The 27085-nt window shown below is 40.6% G+C and overlaps 1 protein-coding gene across 1 annotated transcript in view; it reads right to left on the bottom strand.

Annotated features, from left to right (window-relative positions):
• Positions 1-1575: 1575 nt before the first annotated feature.
• Positions 1576-27085, bottom strand: part of mdfic (MyoD family inhibitor domain containing) — a 52662-nt gene continuing 27152 nt past the window's right edge. The window contains exons 4-5 of the mRNA XM_088348439.1: positions 12711-12959; positions 1576-5457 (exon numbers count right to left, since the gene is read on the bottom strand). Of these exons, the coding sequence (XP_088204565.1) occupies positions 5204-5457; positions 12711-12959 (503 nt within the window). The 3' untranslated portion in view covers positions 1576-5203. The remainder of the gene's footprint in view (positions 5458-12710; positions 12960-27085) is intronic.

Here is a 27085-nt window from a genome sequence, read left to right as displayed (position 1 = left end):
GTTGTGGCCTCTGAAGTTGGTGATGTGTTGGAGGCCCTGCCACATCCTCCTCGGGTCATTTCCAGCGAAGAGGTGCTCGATCCTCCTTGTGTAGGCTGCATGCTAAGCATTTTTGAAAATGTGCTTTAATTTATTCTCACTAGTTTGATGAAATTGGACAATTTCCTGCAGCACACTAGTTGAGAAATACTGTGGTTTAGTAATGGGTTTAATTTGAGCATGAAGTTTATTTAGTAGTGTGTTCCATGTTGCTGAAAAAAATGTAGTATCGAACATTCGTAATTTTAACTGTACAGAGTAATCCCGTGAAACAAGGTTCATTAACTTATTCATGCCAGACATTTTTCTCAAATCGGGAGAGCTAATTTTTACCATTTTTACCCATTTTTTAAGGCCTACAGAAATGTATGTCTATGGCTATGTATTCATAGTATCACGGTTGCAATGGCGCCCAATTGGCCCCGCCCGTGTGGCACCAGCTGCAGCTCGTTGACAGATTGGCTTCCCTTCTAGGCTAAGTGCTCTCGCTCACCCTTTATGAGTCCGTCAACATACCTCTGCCCCGCAAGACGTGGGTTTTGACTCTGTCCAGTTTCCTGCCTGCATTTCCTGTCCGGTATCGTTCCCGTCTATTTTTGTCCTGTTTATTGTTTTCTCCAGTTTTCATTCCCGTCTAGTTTGTCCTGTTTAATTTTGATATCCTGTTTCGATATCAATCCTGTCTGTCCCATCCTGTCCAGTATCGACCCCATCTGTCCGATATCTACTCGGGCAATTGGTATCAATCTCGTCAGTCTCTGGCTTCCTGTCATTCCACGCAAGACTGCTGCCTAACGTGCATGACTACCCATTTCCGGTAAAATAAAAGGCTTGTGTGAGAAATGTCACGCATTTGGGTCCTGATCCTGTTTTGGTTCATGACACATAGGCCATATCCAAATAAAGCTTGAACCCACATCTTTTATGAGAAAAAAATTATGTTTCTTATTTTTACGATTGTTTAGTATACTAAAGTTGAGCATTTTCAGGTTTCTTGGAAATATTAGTCTTCAACAAAACTTCTAAGAAAAACAGCTTTTTGTGAAAGGATGCATTTCCAGCAGAACTATAACTTTTGTACTTTTTTGCATTAGTGATACATCCCATCTCTCTCATCTCTCATCAGCTGCACCGCTTATCCTCAGTAGGGTCGCGGGGGTGCTGGAGCCGATCCCAGCAATCATCGGGCAGGGGACACCCTTAACTGGTTGCCAGCCAATCGCAGGGCACACAGGGACTCGCTCATTCACACCTAGGGACAATTTGGACTGGCCAATTCACCTGAAATGCATGTCTTTGGAATGTGGGAGGAAACTGGAATGCCCGGAGGAAACCCACGCAAGCACGGGGAGAACATACAAACTCCGCACAGTTAGGCCAGGAGCTGGATTTGAACCCACGCAGGAGGTTCCCACGACCTCAGAACTGTGCCACACACGCACTACCACTGCGCCGCCGTGCTGCCTTAGTGATACATCCAATATTTAAAAAAAATGATTTCCAAAAACAACACGAGGGTACTTTGCTTGCGAAATAACAGTTTATTTCAAGAAGACTAAACTGATGCATGAGCTATGCATATCATTTGCAAGAATTTTGACAAATTCTCAGTCACCGTTATGACCACGTTCTCTCAGGCAACCACGTTCAAGCGGACATGCAGGTAATGTTACCCTTTCTGACCAGATGATGTTGATGGGACTGTCATGATTTTTTGTTTGATTTTTTGAAAGGACAAAGCTTTGTTACAGAGTTAACTGTCGCTATTTGTCCATGCCATTTGACTCTAACCACACAGCTTCACTATGTCTAATGGCCATATGGGGCCACCTATACACACTCATTTGCAGGATAATTGAAATAGCTTCCTCAATGTGTGGACAAATATCTGATCAAAGCCACTCCTGCCCTCTAATGGTAATTTATAGCATAAAAACACTTTCCAGAGGCTTGATACTTATGGATAAGCAGCGCCAAACTCTTTATAGTATATATATATATATATACTTTTTTTTAATGAAACAATAACAACGTATTTTGACGTTTTGGCACTGAGGGACTATGCTTTTGAAATTATATTTATACAGAGAATGAGTTAAAGGGTAAATCAGCTGAAGGTCAACCAAAGGTCAGTGAAGCGAAAACCCTTTGGTTGCCACTTGGTGCTCAACAGAAGATCATGTTTTTTTGCCCAATCACAAAACTACCATTCCAATAAAAGAAAAAAAATCCATAGTTTATTTTACATTTTGAAATCATGTACAACACGAAAAAAAGAGGAACACACAGGAGTAAAAAACTGCATTGAGTCAAAATTGTTGTTCTTTCTGAAGGATAGAGCTCAGCCAAAAAGAGTGAGATGATGGAAATAAAGGAAATCTCCCAAACGGGCGAAAAAACTCCACAAAAGACGTATTTCTCTTTCTCCCAAGAACCCGGTCGAAAAATGCCACAAAAGACGTATTTTTTCTTTCCACGCACGTCTCCTGCATGTCAGCGCAATAACCTTGTTGACATTAGCAAGCGACAATTTGCTGTCAGTTAGCAAGTGGTGCTTAACGGGGACCAGTAATGAGCTTTAAAGCAAACGCTCGAGTGGAGACTTTAGCAAGCCCACAAAAGAGCCTTGCCATTGAAAAAAAGCAAAGAGAGCTTCAATTCTGTGGGCTTGAGTATCGCAGACCTAACCTAGCAAATGGGGTTTCCAGTTCTTTGATATCCTCATCAGACACTTCCTGAAATAAATGTGCATGAAGCACGACAGTAGATTCAAATACATAGAAGTCAGATGTTGCATTTTACAGTGTTGTAGAACTTTGAGAGCAATAGATTAAAAAAAAGAGAAGCCAGAGAGGTTTGTTTTGGTCCACTAGGTCACCTAGTTTGGCTGTAGAATGCACACACACGCACACACACACACAAACTAACAGGTTCTCCCCAGAGAGAGGTTAAAAAAATAGTATAATTTGCGGAAATCAGTGATTTTGTTTTTACAAATGCTATGGATGCCAGTAAGTCACTGCAGTTTTATGCCTGACAAAACCAAGATAATTAAACAATTCAGACTTTTCGACATTTAGATTTCTACGCGGATCGGTCCCAGTTAGCCCTTTTTAGCAACCGGCCGTTATCCTGTATGGTTTAGCCCCTGTTAGCTCTCTGTGTGTTATTTTTGCCAGTTTGCCTAATTTTGTCTGCTCACCATTTGTTGTACCCTTGCCACACCCACTTGAGGAAACAACACCGAGCATTCTCGACTAAAACTACCAACATCTGGCTTAAAACATTCAAACCTCTTCGACTAATTAACGTGTAAAATCATGTGGTGACTGGCTTGCTAGGGTGTTGGTGTTCTTCACATAACGTCACAGCTCCGGAAGTCAAAGACGAGACAGACTGTCTTCAAAATTAATGATCTTAGAAAATAATTGGAATATACCAATTAAATATATATATAGGTATTGTGCAAAAAACATGCACTATTTTCTCATATTTTGTATGTTTTAGAATTTGGGTATCCCTTTACTCAGTCGCTTGGCTCGCAAAGCACCATGTTATCGATCCCTATTGAAGCCTACACATTTTTTAAAATTAATTCATTTGCTTTAATTGTGAATTTCCCTGCGGGGATGAATAAAGTATCTATCTATCTATCTATCTATCTATCTATCTATCTATCTAATCGTGGCGATAACTCCAGTGCTTTTCCATTTTATTTGCTTCACCATGTGAGAAAATGCCACACGTGTATCCATCTATATATAGTGGATACATAAGCTGCATCCATCTGTATACAGTGCAAGTGTATGCTTTTAGCTTTCGAGCTCACTTTTTGATCATGGGGTAAACAAGCATGTTACTTTGTTGAGTGATATGAAATTAATGTTATGAGTTAAATGCGCAGAAGAAGAATTTTTGCGTATTAACGTTGCTTTGGCCTATTACCGTATTTTCAGCAGTATAAGGAACAACGGAATATAAGGCGCATCCCCGGAAAACATTATTTTGCAATGTATTAGTTCATATATAAGGTGCACTGAACTAAAAGGCGCATGGATAAAACTACACCAAGGGCTAGGCTTGCACAAGAAACAAAAAAGCATCGCATGAGTGTATTAATTGATCAGTTGAAATATATTATGGCTCACAGCAGCATAACAATGATCCAATGGGAAGTGAACCAGGATGGCTGCAGGAAGCACAGTGGAATCTATCCACTGGACAACTAGGCATACAGAAGACATGTTAAAAAGTATTAGGTTTCATATCATTGTCACATAATTTTTTAGTCACAGTGTCATTTTGTTGTTAATGTTGGGCTGGGATGCAAGAATACTGTCAGACATTAAACAGAACCATGAAATATGTTATTGTATCACCAACTTGCAAAGTATTTACGACGCGCACAAGATTCTGTATTGGATGAAGAGAAAAGCATTGTGAGAAGTAATTTGGTCTTTCTGAAATGAATTTAAATAAATGCATAGTCTCACATATGCTATTGTCAGTGTGAGTTGAGAAAAAGATCAAATACATTTTATACCAAATTTTAATCGCTTTGGTTTCTCATGTCCCTAACATATATGGTACAGTGACTAAAAAAAGTATGATCATAAGATGGTACTTAATGCCTTTTTATATGTTGTCTGTATTCCTATTGGTGCTTAGGGTTTGATTCCCGTTAAATTCCATTTTTGCAATTCCCTAGCAGCCTGGTGGTAAGGATATGGTGCTCATACCATTGCTATTTGGTGCCATCCCCGTTGCCACAGTTGTTATGAATTTATGGTCAGCAATAAAAATGAACGATTCATCAATAACTACACAAATATGCTCTTCCTTTTTTTTTTCCAGACATAGGGCGCACGTTCTGGCCTATATGCTTTTTTTGGGTTCACCTCATAATCCGAAAATACGGTAATCTTTACAGGCTTTTTAATTAGTCTTTACTTATGTAAACAATTCATTTTGGATTACCCCAGAAATGCAATATGCTATTTCCAATTGGATTGTTGTCTGCATGTAATTGTAACCACTGTTGCAGGTTTATGATACAACATTATGACTTTAGTTTCATGTACCCACATTCAAAAAGCATTCTAACTATTCCTATTAGGTTGCACTGCTCCAATCAAATCCCAGTGATCCAAGGACCCGGGTATCCCTACGAGGGGAAACAGATACCGCAGCACTCCATGCAGAATTCCAAGCAGTCCGACGACTCGCAGCAAGCATCCATGATGCCGCAATCCACGTCACAGGGGCAATCGCAGTCATCGCCGATGTCCTCGGCCGCACAGCAGCAACAGCAGCACGACTCGGAAGCGCAGGGCCCGCACCACGCCGGCGCCACCACCAGGTTGCAGAGCGTCAGGAATTCGCAGAACAGGCAGGCCAGGATGCAATGGACGCAGCAGTCTTGGCAAGATCAAATCCACGCTTTTCAGACTTGGGCGCAGTTTAATTTGAGAATTAGTACGCAGGTGAGTTTGTGCATAAGAGTCAGCGAGGAAGGTAGAGCAAAAAGTTCCTCTAATGTGTTTTGATTAAAATATTGTTAAGTAATTGCAGCATTTTCATGCAGACAGCTTGCTTGATCGCTCAGACGATTATCGGCGACGGCTCAGAGTCGCTCGGACCCAGGCAAACATGCCGATTAGCGTTAGCCACTCTGATTAACCTCTAACCTCCCCCAAGCCCTTTTGATGAGGGTGCCTGCAAGTTTTGCTCAATTTGCCATTACAAATTACAAATGTGCTCATTAAGGTGTTTGGAGATTAGGCCGCATTAGTCACGCAAAAATTCCTTTTTTTAAAAGAGGAGAGCTGCATGCAGATTTGGAATAGACTTGTACCGAACAGGAGAGCAGCAACAGACAGTTAGTAGTTTGACAGCTCTTTGGCAACAGTTGGAAATTGCCCAAGATATAGTGACCCCACCTAACTCAATTTTCACTTTAGAGTTTGAATTGTCTATAACAATGTAGTAAACATTATTTACATCGAGACGAGTCGCAGCACTCCAGGATAAACATGTTATAACGACTAACAAAAGTATTCAATACTGCAGAATACGGTGGATAAGATTAGAAATACATACAGTTATTACACGTATGCATTATCACTGACAGTTTCATATGAGCAATGACTGTGCAATTTATCAAATCTTGACATTATTGAATGCAACGGTAATCTAACTCGAGTAATGGCAGTGAGAGGCCCGACCTTTTACCTCGAGATGACCAGTGGTACAGATAACAGAAGAAAAGGCACAAGAGCTTGTCTCATTATCACAGTACTTTTACAGAGTAAGAAACTCTGATTTGCATAATGCATTCTTGTAAGTTTAACAATCTCTTTACATCTTCAAAAAGATTAGAGTAAAGAAGCTGTTCAAATACAGTTTGTTTCTATAAATAGGCCAGATATATATTTGTTCAGCCTTGTGACTTTGTTTAGGTTGATGATGGCCCTTGTTTACAGAGAGGAATAAAAAACATAGACTATTAATAGAATGAATAAAGACAAATGATAAACGAAAATTTCAGCTCACCCGCTAAAAAGCATAATGTGTATTAGTTTATTTCTTTTTTCTCTGCCCACATAAAAAAAATGCCACAGGTGTATCTCTTGAAATATACTGAATGTCACAGTTGCATCCATCCCTATACAGTGTATGGTTATGCTTTTGGCTGGCCACGAACAAGCACATCTAGTACATGCTAAGTGTAGCAATGGAGCTCACTTTTTTAGCGCGGAATAAAAAAGTTGTTGAATTTAGTGAGTGAATGAAATCATCCTTCATGTCGAAAGCTAAATGCGGAAACAACGTCTATTTTTGTGATGACGTATCACCCTCATTATCAGAATACCCGCAAATGCCTTGTATACAGGGTTATTTGTTTGTCTCTATGCATGTCAACGATTCAATTGGATAGCTCCAAAAATCAAACATTTTGTTTCCAATCGCGTCATGGCCTGCAAGTAACCGTAGTCTTTGGGGTAGGACCAAAAATTAGATTCATGTATGTATCGTGATTTTATTTGGGGCAATTTTTAAAATTCGTGTTTCCCCCCTAAATTTATTTTTGTGACGCCACATCCGCTATGTACAGACTGATGTGCATTGTTCGAACATGATCCATGGGTTTTTTTTTTTGTCCCATAGGCTTATATTTAATATGCTTGTTTTTTAAGAAAGAAAATTGAATCCCAATACTTGAAGAATCACAGTTATCAAGAAGTGTGATATAAATCGAATCGGCGCTTAAGTATCGTGATACAAAGCATATCGTCCCACCCCTAGTAGTCACTGAGTCGTATATTTTGTAGGCGTAGAATCTAAAGTTGCGTTAAAATCCAGCACAGCACAAGAGCTTTGGTGTGCTAAAATGTCCTGCTGATGTACAGCCATAAAAAGTGAAAAAAATACTATTACAAACAGGCTCCATTTGCATAACTTTCATCAGCCCGTCTCCAACTGTCGGCGAGGGCTGCGGCTGATTGGGTTAGAGGCGAAGGAGAAAGCAGGGGAGTACGGAAGACGGCACGGGAAGGCAAGCTGGATGTTCATGTTTGATTAATCAAAGTCAATTTTTTTCCTCCCTCCCTTTTCATTTTTTTATGCTCCGAGGGGGTGCGGAGCTGACCAGGAGCACGGGCTTGCTGTGATATAAGCAAGATGCATGAAGTGTGTACTGAACTTTTAATGCATCTTATTATGCTGATCTGAAGAAGGACGACTTACAGGGATGGAGCTCCTTTACTATTTAACATATGGCCAAGGTGCCCAGGAGAACGCTAAATTCCTGGCTGGGCCGCAACTACTCTGGAAAAAAAACGAGAAAAAAAGAAAGAAAACCTCAAAGCTCATACTAACAAACTTTGAAGGACCCAGAGGGCAAAGCCACAAGCCCCGCGAGTGTTTGGAATCTAAAGAGCCGACTGTAAAAATAATAAATAAAAAACAAAGTACACAATCATGGAGCTGCGGCTGGGCGCCTCAGCTATTCACTTGGATGTATAATTGAAGAGTAGCTATTAGTCTGAGTCCAGCCATGAGAGATGCACACAACAGAAGTGGACGCGTCGGAAACAAACTTCTGGACACTGACTTTGAAAAAAGGGGACTAAATAGGAACCTAATTATGACACAGAAAAAGAAAGCTGATTACATATCGTGGTTCTGTGCTAAAAAATGTGCGGGTTTTTTTGTTCTGGCTGTCGAATGGGTGGCGTCTGAGACAATATTGGCAAATAATTAAATGTGGAAATATTACGTTTTTACTTATGCAATGGTAAGTGGTCATTGCATTTATTACCATGTTTATTTTAACATTTTATATCGTTCTTAGAATCTATTGTTTTTCTACATATCTTTTTTTTGTCATTTTCACTTGAATTAAAAATAAAATCAGTTATAAAATGCTTTGTATTGTTTTAAACCAGCTGTACTTGATTTTTGTTTTTAATTCTGACTTTCAGTGTCAATTTTCTGTTTGGCTTTAGGGGTCCTCTAAAACAGTGCCTTTCAACTTGTCTGAATTCAAGACCCACCGTCTCACACTAATTACAAGCTGTGACCCAAATCAAGAAATAAGTCCACTTTTCTAATATACCGAACGAAATGGTTGTAATTTGAACCATAGGTAGTAGAAGATATTCACATAAAAAACTGAAACAACACAATTATTTTAAGAAATGATGCTCCTTTTAATGCTAGATTAGCTGCATTAGTTTCACTTCTGTGGCTTTGTCTTCAAGGTAATAAAATCCATGTCTCACATATTATCCACTGTAGTTGTGTTTGGCAATGCTCAACAGTGTTAACACATTTCATCAGTCTTGTTCTGTTGTGTAAAATGACAGATGTCAACCTACATATTCTAAAAATATTCACCATTCACTGTTAAGGAGTTTAAATGAACCCTTTTTATCAGCATTATTTTGCCAAGGCAAAGGCATGTGACCCACTAAAAGAGGTCTGCAACCCACTTTTGGGTCCTGACCCACCAGTTGAGAAAACACTGAACAAGACAGCATGATAAGAGTGAAAATTAGGCAACAAAACAAAACAGTACAGTAGACCCCAGGTTTGCAGCTACCCTGCTCTACAACGTTTACAATTTTTTTTCAGCCTGTCTACTAGTCTAAAAGATGGCACGAAAATTTCTTTATAAAATACATTAAGGGTACAAAGTAGGCTGTAATGCAAAGTGTTTCACAATAACCTTTCAAAAGCAAATTACACATAACAGATCAACAAAAGCAGCTTGAGGAGCATAGCTGATTACACACAATTAGGCAAAACAGCAGCTGGGTGGCAGGAATCTACCCAAGCGCTCAGAAACAAAGGCAAAATGACTCTTTGGAACCCGGCGCGTGGTTCTCAATTGGTTATGGTGCCAAAGAACACTGTGAATCTTCACAGCGAACTGGCGTCTTTTATTTCTTGTGTCCAGGGGCCTATTTAGAGGGCTAATTTCATAGGCAAACAGATTATGCTAATCCATGTAAACACTCAAACACAACAGCTTTGCTTGGCTTTTGTCGTTTATAGTTTCTCCCTCGCGGGGAAATAAACGGTTGAGAGCCCGCCAATTGGCACCGAGAACTAAAACCTACACAAAAGCCACAATGAAAGTGACTTGTTGGCATACGACATGAAACTGTTATGATGTACGGATCGAAAGTGAAATTGCCTTCCGAACCTTTGGTGCCCCAGTTAAAAAAATTAAAATTAAAAAACATATATATAATATTCTGCACATGTATTATAAATGTATGTATGATTAGATGACCTAAAAATATAAACACACTCAAAAAATAAAATATTTTGTGAGTGTGCTGTGAAATGAGCTGGTTGAGTGAAGTAGATGATGGATGCAGACGTGAATAGAGACATCAATGGCGGATAAAGAGTGAAACATATTTTAGAAATTCAACTTTCGTGGATTGTCATGCCCCTAAAATATTTATTTGCTTCAATCACTTTCTTATTCTTTATAATAGTCCCTATTGCCTATTGGTTAAAGCCATACAACTAAGCAAGGGTAGCAATCTGTGTGCGTTACTCTTATTTTTTGAATAATCACAAGCTTCTTGTCCATGGTTATGTTTTTGTGTCCTCCTTTAACATCGCTGCTAGAGCCATAGCGAATAAATTCAGTACAAAAATACAATATCAAATCACCAATTAGTAAAATCTTAACAAAACACATGAGATTCTGAACTGAATGAAGAAAAAGGCTCTGTGGGAGGCAATTCAGTCAATATCGGCATTTTATATGACGTCGACCAATGGCAAACAGGATTCTTAAGAGACATAACTCTACAAACGCATTAACAATGCAAAGTTGGAATTCTATGTTTTGGGGCAAGCAAAATAATACGTTGTCGATGTCATATGGTGGGGAAAACACCGTACACAGGCTGGAAAAAATTTGTAAACGTTGTCGAGCAGGGTAGCTGCAAACCAGGAGTCTACTGTAGTATTTTGTTTTGTTGCCTAACTTTCACACTTATCATGCTGTCTTGTCCAGTCTTTGCCAATTAAGTGCAACTTATCTGTATGTGTTATTCACCCTTTCTCCACATGATGCATTATTCAAGTGCATCACATCATCAAATAACTCACTTGTTCATGTAAACATCTCCATCGGACCTTCAGGAATCAATGTCCTCAGGACAGAGAAGCTCACTAATGCTTCATAAAAGCTCGTGACCAGGGCGGGATGCTGATAAGGGCATCTGCCGCGTTAATGAGGGCCCCGCTTGCCGTCGCACTAAGAGAAAAGGCCTTGGGAGGTGTGAGGGGCCCGGCGAAGGCTGGTCATGACTTTTAATGGGCACCCCGCGCTCTCGGACCTTGTTAGGCGGTCACACCTAGTCTGTATGTGCGCTATAGTTATTACCGGACCCGCCTAGGCCCCCCGCACCTGACAAATTGACGGCGGTGCTGGCAGGCTTACAAACACGTTTGGGTGACAAACAGGAGCTGCAACGCATGCGCGTCACTATTATAGGGTGAGTGACTGAACAAACACTTTGCTAGAAGGAAGGTTGTAATTCTATTCACATACCGTTATTCCAAAACCACCTACCATTGAGTTATAACATGTTTAATATTTTCATTTAATATGTAGAGAAAGTGCATTCCTATGTGTTTCTTACTTGTGCTTTGTGGATGTGACTTGTTTCCTATGTCATTGCCTTTCATAACTGTAGTATGTATGATATAATAGTTTACAAAGACACATATTCATCATATAACGAGCTTGATTTTGCTCTAAAATCCACCAGATTGATTAGATTGTTCATCCACTAGGGTCGCAACTAAATTATATTGGAAACACTATGGACAATTAGTACACACATATAGTATCTATTTGGAATTGGGCATTCCCCAACGCTGCATGTGATTAAAAAAGAAACAAAAGAATAAATAAATGCACTTGTTTTTTAAGACCCTAAACAAAATGCTAATATTGCACCTATTTGCGGCACGGCGGCAAAGTGGTTAGCGCCTCCGCGGCAGAGTTCTGAGGTCATGGGATAAAATCCAGCTACCAGCCTTCCTGTGTGGAGTTTGCATGTTCTCCCTGTGCTTGCGTGGGTTTCCTCCGGGCACTCTGGTTTCCTCCCACATTCCAAAAACATGCATGTCAGTTTAGTTGGCCGGTCCAAATTGTCCCTAGGTGTGAATGAGTGAGTGAATGGATGCATGCCCCTGTGCGCCCTGCAACTGACTGGCAACCAGTTTAGGTAGTCCCCTGCCCTCTGCCCAAAGATAGTTGGGATATATAGGTATTGATTCATTCAAAAAATAATTTCAATTCCCAAAGACATCATTAAGCTTTTGGATTTCTAGATAAATAATGTGGCAGTATTAAAACGCCTTACTAGTTGGAATTAAAGCTTTTATGTTGCTGAAACGGGCAGCACGGCGGGGCAGTGGTTAGCGCGTGTGGGGCACAATTCTGAAGTCACGAGATCGAATCTCCTGTGTGGAGTTTGCATGTTCACTCCGTGCTTGCATGCGTTTCCTCTGGGCGCTCCAGTTTCCTCCCACATTCCAAAAACATGCATGCCAGGTCAAGTGGGCGAGTGAGTTGTCTGTCTCTGTGTGCCCTGCGACTGGCTGGCAACCAGTTCAGGGTGTCCCCTGCCCACTGCATGGCTCCAGCACCCCTGCGACCCTACTGAGGATAAGCGGTGCAGATAATGGAGGGATGGATGTTGCTGAAACTGAAAGTTTATTCCAGAGTTAAAGCAAAATTAAGGTTTTCGTTAATTATTTGTTATATTTAGTTTTTCTATAAGGGAAAATCAATGACTTCTACTTTTTGGAAAATCTTAAGAGAGGACCATGGAATTCCCGTGAAAAGCAAATATAAAAAAAATTCGACTTCCCCAGAAATTGTTGGAATAAGAGATTCATGTCAGATTGTAAAAATTAAAATCCATTCAATAAAAGAATTTGAACACAGCACATCTAACTTGAAGTTGCGACTGAATATAGAATAACTGCATGACATAAGAAAGGAAGGAAGTAAGACAAGCAGGTTGATTTCTGATTAGTAAAAATTTAGATGCGCTCAAGTTTAGTCAATCTGTTAGTGATTAGTAAATGTTAGTCCTGGGTTACTTTCTAGCAGGCTATCAACGTCTTACCTTCCGGTAAAGGCGTTTTTTGTGAGCCAGTGGAGCTTCCTTTGCTGCCATTGCTGTTGACCGACAAACTGGACTTCAACTTGCGCTGCATTCTCTGCGAAACCAGCGCTGACGGCTTATGGGTGATCAGTGCTGCTGCTTGCGCACTAGACTTTGCTTCCACTGTGCTGTTCCCGCATGTACATTTGCATTTTGTCAGCACACCATTGGGGCTGACACTATTGTGTCCTTTTTCCATTTGAGGTTGATCTGAAAAACAAAACAATAGCAGCATTTCATAACCAAAATGGCGTTTTCACTTTGTGGAGTGGAATAACACATTTTTCCCCCACTATACAACATCAACAACACATTATCATGTGTGTCCAAAAAATGGAAACTTTGCGGTGTACTTTATGTAGAGTTACGGCTCTGCCTGTCTGGCATTGGTCGATGTGATATTAAATGCTAGTTAGCTATTTTTTTGCTTCACAGGATCATGAATATGCCAATATGATGTCGGCTGAAGTGCCTCCACGAAAGTCTTTCACTTCTGTCCGTTCAGGATCTTGTGTGCTTTGTAAAGAGTTTGCACGTCTGCGATACAATACTGTAATTATCGATCTGTATTTATTATCTATGTGTCCCACCATTAGCAGTGATGGTAAAGGGCAAAAACATGATAGCTGTGAAAAAACAAAGCTAACAATAATCAATAAATACAAAGACGCCACATGAATAGCTACCTTTCCTTAGTTGCATGGCTGTCACCAATCGACAATCAGGACTATTATTGTGAATAAGTAGTCAATCAAAACAACGATATTGTCTAAGGCAGTGGTTCTCAAAGTGGGCAGTACCGCTCCCCTGGGGGCGGTGAGGAACAAGGGAGCGGTAGGGGGGCGGCAGTCCGAAGTCGAAGTCAGAAGTTTGAGAGTGGCATTAGGAATACACTGCGGAGCCAAGGTGGCGCCAGCCTGCAAAAGATCGGGAACCATTGGTCTAAGGGTATGGACAAGGTTCGCAAGTGGAATTTTTTAAAATGAATATCATTTTTAATACGTGGTCACTTCCCCCTCCCCCTGCATCCATCTGCTATACCACTTGACCAGCTCAAGTCACGTTATACGAAGTTTTCGTGTATATTTATCTGTGATGTTTTAAATATATACACATATGTAACCGCGTTGTACGTGTCCCACCAAAGATCCACATTCACGCTGGACTGGATGATGAGGTTTTTATTATTACAGTTCTGCAAATGGATGAGTCACAACATTAGCTTTTTCTGCTGGGTTTGATCTCTTTGATCTCTTTGTAGTACTCTGGTTAAACTGACAACAAAGCATATCAAAGAGCTGTCTTTTCACTTTACAGAAAATACATTTTAGAATATCACAATACATTTATAAATCTTTGCATTTTAACAAGATACTTTTAACAAGAGATCGTATAGTGGATTTTTAACGTTTACAATGAATTCAACATGTTTTTCTTTACTCTGAATTTTAACCAACATCATCCTTTTTTAATGTATATGAAAAAATAGGAATAAAAACAATAATGAGTATAAAAATGGGTACAATTTACCTGCAAATGGATGAGTCACAACATTAGCTTTTTCTGCTGGGTTTGATCTCTTTGATCTCTACAAGGGGAATTAATATTTAGTAAGACAGAAACAAAACGAAAATAAATCAAAACAGCTTGACAATATCAATCACATTACTATGCATGGTGAGAGATTTGTCAGCTGGGGTTATAATGTTTAAAATTAACTTATTTTGTGGAGCACCAAAAGATATGTCTTACCTTTGTAGTACTCTGGTTAAACTGACAAAACCCCGCCTCCTGGTCACATGTTAGAAGCCAAAACCAAACCCCACCCCATACCAGCAGATGGCACTGTTGGACTCAGCATTGCAGGACATTTACCAAAAACTATACACATATTTTAGCAGGAATTTCAATAAAATAAAAGTTATTATTACACCCGTTACATACACCCCCCTGAAATTCTGCTAAATATGGGAGTGCCAGTTCCTTGCATGGGCAGTTCCTAATAAATATGCGAGTAACCTCTATTTCAGGGTTGTCAAATGTTTTGCCCTGCTCTCTCAAGCACTCAGAGGCAAGGTCAGCTGCTCTGTTTAGTCTCAGCCAGTAGTCATAGGGGTCTTCCTGGTCTTTGGGCAAAGTTGAATAAAAGTCAGCTAAAGGGACAGCAGAGTACTTGGTACAGCTAAAGTATTTCCTGAGAAGACTATAAATCATGTCAGGGCGGGTATAGACGTCTATATTACTGTTTCTAATGCTAAACCTAACTACATCTTTAGCTTTTCCTCTCAAATGTATAAGGATTTCCTCTGCTTGCTCTTCAAGTTTCACATCACTCCTTTTTATAAATGTCCTCATTAGATCTTCCCACTCATGTATTGTTATTGAGTCTGAGCCATCCCCAATAAATGACGGCGGTTCCTTAACCTTTCTCTGCGTTACCACCTGACTCAATCTGTTTGCTTCATCTTGTGTGGCAGCAGCGTTAGGAGCTACTATATTATGTGACTGTATATTTGAGAATATGCTATCAGCCAATTTATGTCCTATCTCCTGAATAATATTTGTCATGTGATCAGCTAAACCCTCAGAAATTTCACTCGCGGAATTTGGCGTAGATGTGGGTCTGACCTGAGGTGAAGGTAGGCTAGCATGTTGGTCAGCTGCATTATGGGTGCTCACACTGGAACTTGCCTCTACTCTATGTGTCGCACCACCTGGGGTAGAACTATTATCAGAGGGGATGGGGGTAAACATGCCCCTGCCCCTGCCAAAGTGAATAGGTGTGTCAAATTGTGGAGCTAACACATTGCTCTGATTAAACATGTTTCAAAGATTAACAGAAAAAAATGTAAATAAGTCAAAATCACAAAATAAATCAGCAGCCTTCGTATCACTGTGACACTGCACTGTAATGAGCTAAACAATATCGCTCATGTAACTAAAATTTCAAATACTGTGAGCTCATGTGGCAGGTAGGACAGTCCTCGGTTCGGCGAGTTTGATAGAAGTCACGGGTCACGGCACCAATGTAACCGCGTTGTACGTGTCCCACCAAAGATCCACATTCACGCTGGACTGGATGATGAGGTTTTTATTATTACAGTTCTGCAAATGGATGAGTCACAACATTAGCTTTTTCTGCTGGGTTTGATCTCTTTGATCTCTTTGTAGTACTCTGGTTAAACTGACAACAAAGCATATCAAAGAGCTGTCTTTTCACTTTACAGAAAATACATTTTAGAATATCACAATACATTTATAAATCTTTGCATTTTAACAAGATACTTTTAACAAGAGATCGTATAGTGGATTTTTAACGTTTACAATGAATTCAACATGTTTTTCTTTACTCTGAATTTTAACCAACATCATCCTTTTTTAATGTATATGAAAAAATAGGAATAAAAACAATAATGAGTATAAAAATGGGTACAATTTACCTGCAAATGGATGAGTCACAACATTAGCTTTTTCTGCTGGGTTTGATCTCTTTGATCTCTACAAGGGGAATTAATATTTAGTAAGACAGAAACAAAACGAAAATAAATCAAAACAGCTTGACAATATCAATCACATTACTATGCATGGTGAGAGATTTGTCAGCTGGGGTTATAATGTTTAAAATTAACTTATTTTGTGGAGCACCAAAAGATATGTCTTACCTTTGTAGTACTCTGGTTAAACTGACAAAACCCCGCCTCCTGGTCACATGTTAGAAGCCAAAACCAAACCCCACCCCATACCAGCAGATGGCACTGTTGGACTCAGCATTGCAGGACATTTACCAAAAACTATACACATATTTTAGCAGGAATTTCAATAAAATAAAAGTTATTATTACACCCGTTACACATATACTACACGAAAAGAAAAAATATTGACATTGTTATTATTTTAATGTTTTATCTGAGGTAGCAGAGGTTAGGAAAACATTTGTTATGCGTTACCATAAGTTTCTATCGGCCATCGTGGAGTAATTTTTTTTGCGATCTCCACCTCAGATTGAACTGTACTACTTTACAATGAAACAGAGGAATTATTAAAAAAAGGTAATTATTGGCACCAAAAAAACATGGTGAGGCTGGTCGCATAGTTAAAATTAGAGATAAAATAAATAATCAGAAAACTTGTTCTTTATAAACAAGGACTGTGGGTGGGTGGATTGGGTGATCGGGTGGGTGGTCATAGGAGCACTACTACTACATTTCTTTTTAACGAGAAGAACTAAGCCATTTTTTGTAATACAACGTTGTTCAATAGAATCCTGGAAGAAAAAGTACATTATAAACAACCAAAAGCCTTACCAATTCTGTCCCCACCCAGAAAAAAAAACTTTCCTTAAACTCCAGCGGCGATAAATGCTTAACACTTTATTTTAAACAAATGGAAAACTTTGTCAGCGCTGAGCCATCAGGCTTGGAGAAAAACTTTATCCGCCCGATAGGATCTTAACAAATCTTCCGAGTGTGCCGCGGTGTCAGATTGATCAGATGACAAACATTTTCCGCGCCAGGATGACAAGAGGCGACGAGATGTAGGGACCTCACATGTGACAGGATCACAAAAGCCGGCGCAGTTGGCGGGTAGAGCAGTACCCAGGTGAGTTACAGCACGGGAACGCCAAGATTAATGCGAGGGGAAATAAAAGAGCTTGTGATCGTGTGCTCGTACAAAATTGCTGCTGTCTGCAACAGTAATGATCTCCGTTTACATCCATGCTCAGGTGGCCTCAGCAAGTCTTCCAGTCAGAAGACGGCGACCTGCCTGATAATAAAGGACGATATGGCTTCTCGCTGAGGGGGGTACCTGCACATTCAGCTCTACAGGGAAATCCTCCTGCATTACTTCACCCCCTGTACACATCAGAGTCACTTCTGATTTGGTGAAAGATTCACCCTACCATTTGAAACACGTTTTTTTTACCCCCAGCCTCAACTGTTCAATTTGTGCAGTTCAAATGTTTAGATTTTTTTTAAAAAGCAAAATGATAAGCAAACAAAAAACAACAATGCCATAAAACCTCGCTATTAGGCGCTTCATACTTTGCGAGTTGGGAACATATTCTCTATCTATTATCCCCGAAATGTATATTGTGCGAGGAAGGGCTAACAGATTGCATTTTTGTCCGACCTGGTGGCTCTATTTTCTATTCCGTCCAACAAAAAGTTAACTGCACTCGTGCGGCTGTAATCCATTATCCCCAAACCCATATTGCTGCGAGCAAGGAGAATGTCATTCTGGCTACCTTAAACTTAATTGCAAATTAATGTCGTGCGTGGTGGTTTTTATTTTCCTTTTGGCCTAAAATGAGCATCACCTGTGCGACCACAATACATTACTGCTGACAGCGGCAAAATACAATTTAAAATTGGGGGACTAGCTAGTAATGCTAGTTTGTTTGTATTAATGGGTACTGTAATGTAAACGTTGATTAAAAAGAATTATTAAAAGGAAACCCAGAAAGTAGATATATTTCTTAAAATGTCATACCGTAACTATTTGCATGTATATTTGTTTTCCCGAAAAAAGAACTCAAGTTTGGGTGTACGTTTTACACGAGGATTTACCATATTTGTGCAATGATTTATCAGTCGAAAAGTAGCGCTGGCCACAACCGCAAAATATTGGATGCAGTGGCAGTTACACCCGAGTAGCAGCGGTGAGAGCACTCAATCTTAACCACCAGTGATATAGATAGAATATAAAAAGGCATTAGCTTGGATCTTATTATCACACACCACCAGGCTGTACATGCCCAAGACCACAGGACATGGTGCCCCTACGACCGTAGTGGTAAAGGGATCCAACCAACCAACCAACCAACATGAGACAAATATTATAGAATAGAAAAAACAGAATGTCGTCCAGAAAGATAATAAAAACTAAACGCAACAATGCACGAAGAGCAAAGCAAATCTGATAATATAAACTTTAAGGACATTTAAAAATGCATTATGTTTTATCTGATGGTACTGTGAATAAATGGTGTGATGAGATAAAATCAAATGCCTCTTCGTATGTCATCTATATAAATGGGGGTCCAGTTGTTAGGAAACGGCCCTTTCACTGGTGCAGCCTGGGTTAAATCTTGATGCAGCCAACTGCAAAGTTTGAGATGAGAAAAAGTGAAAGAAAATGTTTTACTAATTTTTTATTTAAAAAATTTGTGCGGTGCACCTTAAACGCAAGTGCGCGTTATACATACTATGAATAATAATAATAAATAATTAGTTTATTTCACTGAACCATTAAAGTATTAAGCATCATCTTTTTATTTATTTTTTTAATTCAAGATTTTGTATTGTTGCTATGTTGCAAACCTCTGAAGACTTAAAATGATCCCAAGATCTTATTTCCTTCCGTGCATCAACCCAGAGCAATTACAGTCCGTGTGGGAATTGAGCCTCAGCGCATTTTTCCTGCATTTCCCTCAACAAGAGGCCAGATGTCAACGTGGACGTAAAACAGAAAGCAATTATACGCACTCCTCGAGCTGCTTCAATAAACAAATAGAGACTTGAGGGATGAGGATTCCTCGCGCTCTGAATTAGACAACTGGCAAACGGGCGGCAAGGCTTTGCATGCGGTGATTTATAACCCACTTGATGTATTTTGTCCCTGACATTCGCCAGTAGTGTGAAGCGTATTAACGAGAGGATGGCGATGAGGTTGCAGCTGTTGTGGTTCAGCGTCGGAGTAACAAGTGATTGCACAGTGGCTTCCACGTACATAAACACGCTCATTTGTGGAAATGCCACATCACATGCTGGTGTAATTACTTCCTCAACACAGGAAGTCAAACGTTCAATTTACCAAAGTAGAAATAGTCACTATAGCAGCCGCTAAACCAAAACAAACCGTCGCGGAAGCGAAACCATAAAAACAACTTCAACTCATTGCGACATGTTCCTCAAATTGTCCTTGCGACTTTTGTTCTATTTTAATTCCGGGGAAGATGAATGGACACGATACGGGATATAATATGCGTAACCATTGATCACGCTAATGATGATACTGTCAGAGATGGCAATGACAGACGTGTACAGTAAGCACTCAACAAATGAAAAAATAATGAGACGGGAAAAAATGGAAACGGGGAGGAAATTCTTGTCGGAGTTGCGTTGAGCTAAGTAAGTTCGATCGATAAGGACATGCCTTAAATTGTGGATTAGGTCAATAGCATCTGGAGAGTTGTATAATGGAGACCTAGAATGTGACCTAAGTTTTTTACGGCATTTTTACAGCATCTTCCCCAACACAAGACACCAGCAAATTATTTGGTATGCAATACCACTTCTTAAATTCAAACTAAATTACGTCTGTGCTTTTGCTATGGGTCTTAGATATGATTGTATCCCTAACCCTAACCCTAAGAAGCAAAAACACGATAACTATGGGAATGAAGCTTGCAATAATCAAAAAATACCAAGAAGGCAAACACATCATGCTAAAATGCATGGTAGTAACCAATTGAAAATTGGTACACTTATTAATAACAGGAAGGCGATTAAAATAAACTTTGCTGTCGCCATCTCCTCCCTGACTCTGCATCCCCCCGCTACTCCAATTGACCAAGTCAAGTCACACCAAAAGGTAGATACAATTGCATTTTCTCCTTGTATCTTTATTCAGAAGTTAATTTAGTCATATACTCTTGTATTACACCTAAAGTGTACTTACTATATACTTGTTTGTTATTTTAATGTTTTTTATCTGGGGTACTGGGGGTCTGACCTGATTACCATAGGTGTCTATCCCGTTCTATGCAGCCGTTTCGTTTTGCAATCCCCACCTCAGAACAGAATAATGTTGTATGCTGAGGGTACACTGTGCGTTTTTAATTTATTTTCTCTATTTTTAGTCAAACAAAATCTTCATATCCCTGGCAGGACATAGGAGAAAAATACAAAGCTTTAAGAACCTGAACTCAATCCAAAAAAAAAAAATATTAAAAGCTACTGCAGAGACAACTGAATGTAGCAAAGGCGACAGGATGCATTAAAGTGGCATGTATCTTGCGCACAAACACAGCGGCCTAAATTGGAGAGGTAACCGCCCTATTTCCAGTACATCAACAACTGTTGAGAGTGTACATTTGTAGTTGAATAAAACATGCTCCTCCCCTGCACACGCTGTCACACACATCACATGGGAAACTGCGGGGTGAGTGCTTCTTGACTGTCTAAGCAGCATCCCAATTTGGTCGCCACTACCAGTAGTTGACAGGCCAGGATATCTGGGGAGCATTTTTAAAAGGCCAGCGTTTGATGGATTCATGAAGAACACACAAATATAATTGCCATTTGTCATGGAGTCTTCAGCGACGCTGCCACACGGGGGCCGAGTGGCGGCGCTGAGGAAGGGGGGAGGAGGCGGTGGGGAATCACTCCGTATGTAAAAGCAACACCTCTCTTTTTTGTCACAGAAAATAGGTCCTGCAGGAAAAGTTGAAAATTGCACCCAAAAGACACAAGCAGCTCTGTATGCATGTATAGTAGATACACAAGGAGACGGGAATATGCATGCGACAGAGTTGTACAAACAGCAAGAGTAAAAAGGCAAGGACATGAAAGTCTAACAAGGAGGTCACCAGGGCCAGCATGAAGATTGCTGCCACGGCAAGCGACTGGGAGACCAATAACAAGGCACATTTTTAATATTCATGCCCTGAGGAGAGCAGGTGAGCGAAAGGAGTTTGCCAAGATGTATTCAGACTATGAATAGCAAAAATATACATAAAAAAAAAACAAATTACTAACACAATTACATTACAATCAAAATGTAATCTCTTGTTCATCACGGTTAATGGGGACGAGACCCCCTTGTAATACATTCTTCCTCCATTTTAGACATTTTGGCCACGCTCACAGCAATACAGGTAGTTAAATGTGGATAATGAATCATATCCCGCATTGAGTGCTGTTCATTTTAGCCAAAAATGATGGGAAAAAAAGTCCCTCAGCATAACACAAATTTACTCTTTTAGCCCCTGCTCTCAGCAATAGTTGACTTGGGATAATGGATAAAGGCCAAAACTGTGCATTTCATTTTAGGCGGGCCACAATTGTATGCTTCAGCGAAACCAATTTAAAAAAGCCCTCTGCTGACACCTTGGCAGTAGTTGAACGGCGATAAAGGATCGTCGCAACAACAGGGCATTTCATTTTTGCCTTCTACTGGGACCCGGTCAAAGAATATGGGATTGTTGAAAATTGCTCGTGGCAGCCCAAGTGCAGTTCATTTTAGCTGGAAATTCAAGTAATGGCAAAAAAGAGTCTCCGGGCCAGACATTAATACGCCTGACCAGTCCACGCTCATAGCATTATGCGATTGGGGATAATGGATCACAGTCCCACTAGACTCGGCTGTGTTTATGCAGCTGTGCTCCAAGCATACTCCATCATGATGCAAGAGAGCATTTATGTAAAAGACAGAAATAACATGTGAATTGTTGGGTTTCCTTCGGCCTCGAGTCTGCCAATCATGTTAGTTGGCCGGGCCTTGGCTGGGTGAGGTCATCTAGCGTTCACAATGCTAGCATTAGAAATAGTAGTTCATGTTTGTGAAACTCGCATAAGCTGCTCTATGATTGAATATTAGCTGCTAAAGTGTAGCCAATGTCTGAAGCAGAGCCAGCTACGAAAGCAATATTAGGGCCCGGTCACACAGCCATTTGCGGCTGAATCACGGCCAGAAATTTCTGCCTGTGAGGCAGACGCTATTGGACGCTTTGAGATCGCCATACAGACGAGATACAGCAGTGCTTAACACGCGGTCGGAAATTCACGCGCGGTTGGAAGCGAAAAAGTTTTGCGTTGCTCAATACTTTAGAGCTCGGGTACACAGCCTTTCACGGGCGTATCAAGGCTGAATCACGGCCAGATATTTCTGGCCGTAAAGCAGTCGCTGTTGGGCGCTGTTGGACGCTTTGAGACCGCCATATAGATGAGATACAGCAGTGCTTTACTCGCGGTCGGAAATTCACACGCGGATGGCCGCGCGAAAAAGTTTTGAGCTGCTCAAAACTTTGAGCACGTGTTAACCGCGGGCGGCACACGAGGTAATGACGCGGAAATGACGCGGAACGACGTGCTCTGGCCGCGGCCAGGGCGTGGTTACACATGGGTAGGACGGGAATTTTCAGCGGGTAATCGTGGGTGGAGCATGGTAATAGCATGTTCTGCGCCTGTATCGCGGTGTTATTACGTGAAATTAGCGCCTTTCTCCGCGTATATACAGCGCGATTTGCAGAGCACACGTCAGTTGTGCTCGAGACGTCAAGGGGTCAACAGGGATCCCCGTCACCGTAGTGACCTCGTCTTAATCAATTTTTATTTCTTGACATTTATTTTCATTTCATAACAAGATAATAAAATCAAAATGAAAAACTATTACAATAATAACATATTGGCTTCTTCGGTGCCATAGCTTGAAATCTTGATTTTCACGGGACTGTGTCTTGAGCGGTTATGATTTCTACAGCTCGGTGTTATGCCGAGAAATGCATCCCTGCCAAGATTTGCATCCCCTCACTACTACAACCACTTTTACCTCGTTTTATCTCACTTTTATATCACTTTTAGGAAATGTAATGGCGAACATATAACCAAAACCACTTCGTCTTGCATTTGTTGGGAATGTAATACAACTCAAACCATTCCGTTTTTGTTGTGGACATAATCGAACGGTAATGCACACCGTATCTAAAATCCTCCCCCCCTCGCGTGAACGCGCATTCTGCTGCGCTTCCAACGAAAGCGATCGTATTCTATATAAAACGCTTATTAAAACTATAAAGCGAGCTAATTATAACAATTGGGAGATCCTAGTCTATATAACGCGTTTATTTAAGCAATAAAGTGCGATCGTATTCTACAAAATGCGTTTGTTAACGCGGATGAAAAAGTCACCAACGTCAATGCACGCTTTTAACAAAAGTGATCGCAGCAGAATGCGCGTTCAAGCGAGGCGTCGGGGTGGGGGGGTTTTGCGTAGGAGTCGGATTTGGGCACAACACCGGCTCGGGAGCTTTTATACCCGTGGTCCAAATGACGCGGAAATGACGCGATGTGGTTGCCGGCGTCTGTTTTGCGGGCATACCACCGATGAACAGCGGGTTGGCCAATTTTGCGCATTTTCCATCGCGGGCAACCACGGGCAAAAAAAAAACGCAAAATTTTACCCGCGATACAGACGCAAACGGCTGTGTGACCGGGCCCTCATACAGCTAGCAACTGCTCCCGCAAAAAACATGGGTTAAATTCTGGCCAGGGACCGCCAGAAAATAATAAAATAGCCTCCCAGAGTTCATCCTTTAGTTCTTTAATTCCTGGAGATCACGATCAAATATAGTTAGATTAACCAACACTTATTCCAACACCAATGACAGAGAATGCAGTCACTGTAACCTCCAGGGTTAGTAGACCCTTTTCATGACCAAATTCAAACACTTTTTTTAGAACTTTCAAAGCCAATGTTGATTTCTCCAGTACCATTAAAAGAAGAATTTCAGTTTAAATCGTGTATTTTGCAGAGAAACAAATATATCTGTAAATTTCTAATCTTGCCTGTGCATTTATCTAGACATATGATTTTTTAGACCTTGAGAAAACTGTGAATACATTTGTAGTTCTGAACAGTCAGTGGACATATTTTTCATTCACAAATTTCTCCTCTTATAGGTGTTAGGTAAAAATTATGTAGCTTACATATTAAGTGACATTAAGTTCCTCCCATTACAATTTACCACTGGAAAACACTACCCTAATATTTTGCAAGGCCATAATAAAAGTCCATAATTGATGTATAATTGGTGCACTACACATTTTTGTCATGATTTGCCGATTGCCCTCACCTGTGCTCACTCGTCAGCTCCAGCTGCCACTCATTGCCTAATTAGTCCTCCTCCTGTTTATACATGTCATTCTCGTTCACTCCTTGGCAGTCCGTCAGCGAACCTCCGCACATGCAAGGAAAGCATTTTTGACTCTGGCTCCCGTTCTGCTCCCAACCTCTTCCTCTTTCCTGCTCGTCTGTCCCTGGCTTCCTGATCTTCGGTTACCTCACTTGTCCCGATCTCCGACCACGTTTCGTTCTCCCGTCCCGGCAGCCCGACTTGGTCCCAATCTCCAACCACGCTTCGTTCGTGAGGGCTTCCTGCTCCTCCTGCCCAGTGAGCACTGGATCGCTGTTGTTTTTTCCCCTAGCCCGACTTCCTCGATTCCCCAATAAAGCATTGTGTGAAACATTACGCATTTGGGTCCACTGCCAGTTCCTGTCGTGACAATTTTTAGTGTCCTGTCTAGGTGTAGCATACACCTAGCCCTATTAGACACGACCTGGAGGGGGCGATAACAATGCATTGGAAAATACCACACAAAAGAATGAGAACTGCAGTTATTCACGAAGGAAGAAGTGCAATTGCAAGCGACCAGAGAACCAGAGGACAGTGTCTGGATCATTTTAAAGCAGGCTTTCTGAGAAACATGGCAACAGTTTCTAGCATTTACAAGGACTTCACTTAAAATGCAAGCACTTTTCAAATTGAACCGTATTCAAGGATTTCAAGCACCCGTGCAAACCCTGGACCTCGAATCAAGTCACTGTCAACTAGGTAATTTCCAACACCAAGCTAATTGTGGTCGTTAAGCAACTTAAATGCTTTAAAGCAGAAAAACGGTAACGTCTGAAAAGAACAAAGGCCAGGTAGCTCTGAAATGCAAATTTTCCTCGCCAGTGTATTGTTTATCTTTTGTGCGATGGCATTAGCAAAGCATGTATATTTTCCGCTCGGCTGCGCATGTACCTGCATGATTGAAATGCTAATTTGTCAAATGTGCAATGACCTAGCCAGAGTCCTCCCTACCACCATCACTGGCAAAACAGCCCGAGGTATCATCTCTCCTCCTAACAAATAGCAGTGTGTGGAACAGCCCCTGCCTTTCAATCCAAAGGGATATATTTTCTCATTAGAAATTATACATCTCCCCCCCGTCCATATTTATAGAGGCAAAACCAGGGGAATTATTTGACAGAGCGCGAGGGGGCAGGAAAGTCAGAGGAGTATATAGTAAAATGAATGCTATTACAAAAGGGCGCTGATTGAAATGTTCCTTGGGCGTATCAAAGCCATGTTTACCATTTGACCTTCCAAACTTGAAGACAAGGACTTTCTTTGAAATATGCAAAAGATGCGCCGGCTGGAAAACAAGCAGTTCCTAAGTGTCCTCCAATAAATATGTTTTGGCAGCACAACTTGGACTTACAACTGAAAACAGAAATATTTCTATTGGTGCTAATTGACCAAAACTGCCTGATATAAAACTCACGTTTCAAAATGTTGGAATATTAATCTGATATTTCAAAGGCAGTCGATAATAGACGTGGGGTTTTTTAACAGTACAAGTCAGACTAGTCCACATGTGTCAAACTCCCGGCCCGCGGGCCACATCCGGCCCGCCGTATAATCATATCCGGCCCGCAAGACCATTTTACATTATTGTTATTAATGGCCCGTCAATATGAACAACGCCGTCTCATCCCTGGACATCATATTCTGACGTTTTAGTCACTGTACCTATTCCTTCATATATTACCTATACTATACTATATACAAGGGGTCGGGAACCTATGGCTCTTTCTATGAGTACCCATGGCTCAGAGACAAATTTAATTGCGGAAAGAGGGAAATTATAACTTGAGGGGCTGTGGTGAATTCATAATCCCAAAGGTGAGAACCACCAGGAGAAGTATGTGTGTGTCTGTGTGTGGAGTCAGACTTTGGAATAATTTGCAAAATGAAATCAAACAATGTCCAAATATCCATGTGTTCAAATTTAAATACAAAAAAGCATTACTGGCGAAATACAGAGATGAAGAAAATGGGATATGAGGGAGACTGGAAATACTGCACTTCAAACCATGGCTAACTTGTTGTTATTGTGCTATTATCACATCAGAACTGTTATAAATATTGTGTTCATTTTTATTGATATTATCACTGGTGCCGCAGTGACATTATGCGCATTATGATGTTGAGGGATGGGTATTGCGAAGATTAGTGTATAAAATATGTGATTATTGTAACTTATAATTATTGATATCTGACCTATGTAATAAGTATATCCATGAGATTTTGTTGTATTGTACACAAGAGGGAGCTATCTATAAAATGTATTTAATAGGGAAGATAAAGGGGTAGGAAAAATAAGCATCTGCTTCTGACTACCCCTTTTCGAACATTTTGTGGGACATTATTTCGTTGTTGACTCATTGTTTTTGTCCTGTTTTTATTTTTATGTTCGAAATAAAATTTTCATTCATTCATTCAAATTTTC

This window comes from Urocampus carinirostris, chromosome 11 (assembly GCF_059441175.1).
Source record: "Urocampus carinirostris isolate Australia breed hairy pipefish chromosome 11, RoL_Ucar_1.0, whole genome shotgun sequence".
Lineage (NCBI taxonomy): Eukaryota > Metazoa > Chordata > Actinopteri > Syngnathiformes > Syngnathidae > Urocampus > Urocampus carinirostris.
This window is presented reverse-complemented; position numbering and strand designations above follow the sequence as displayed.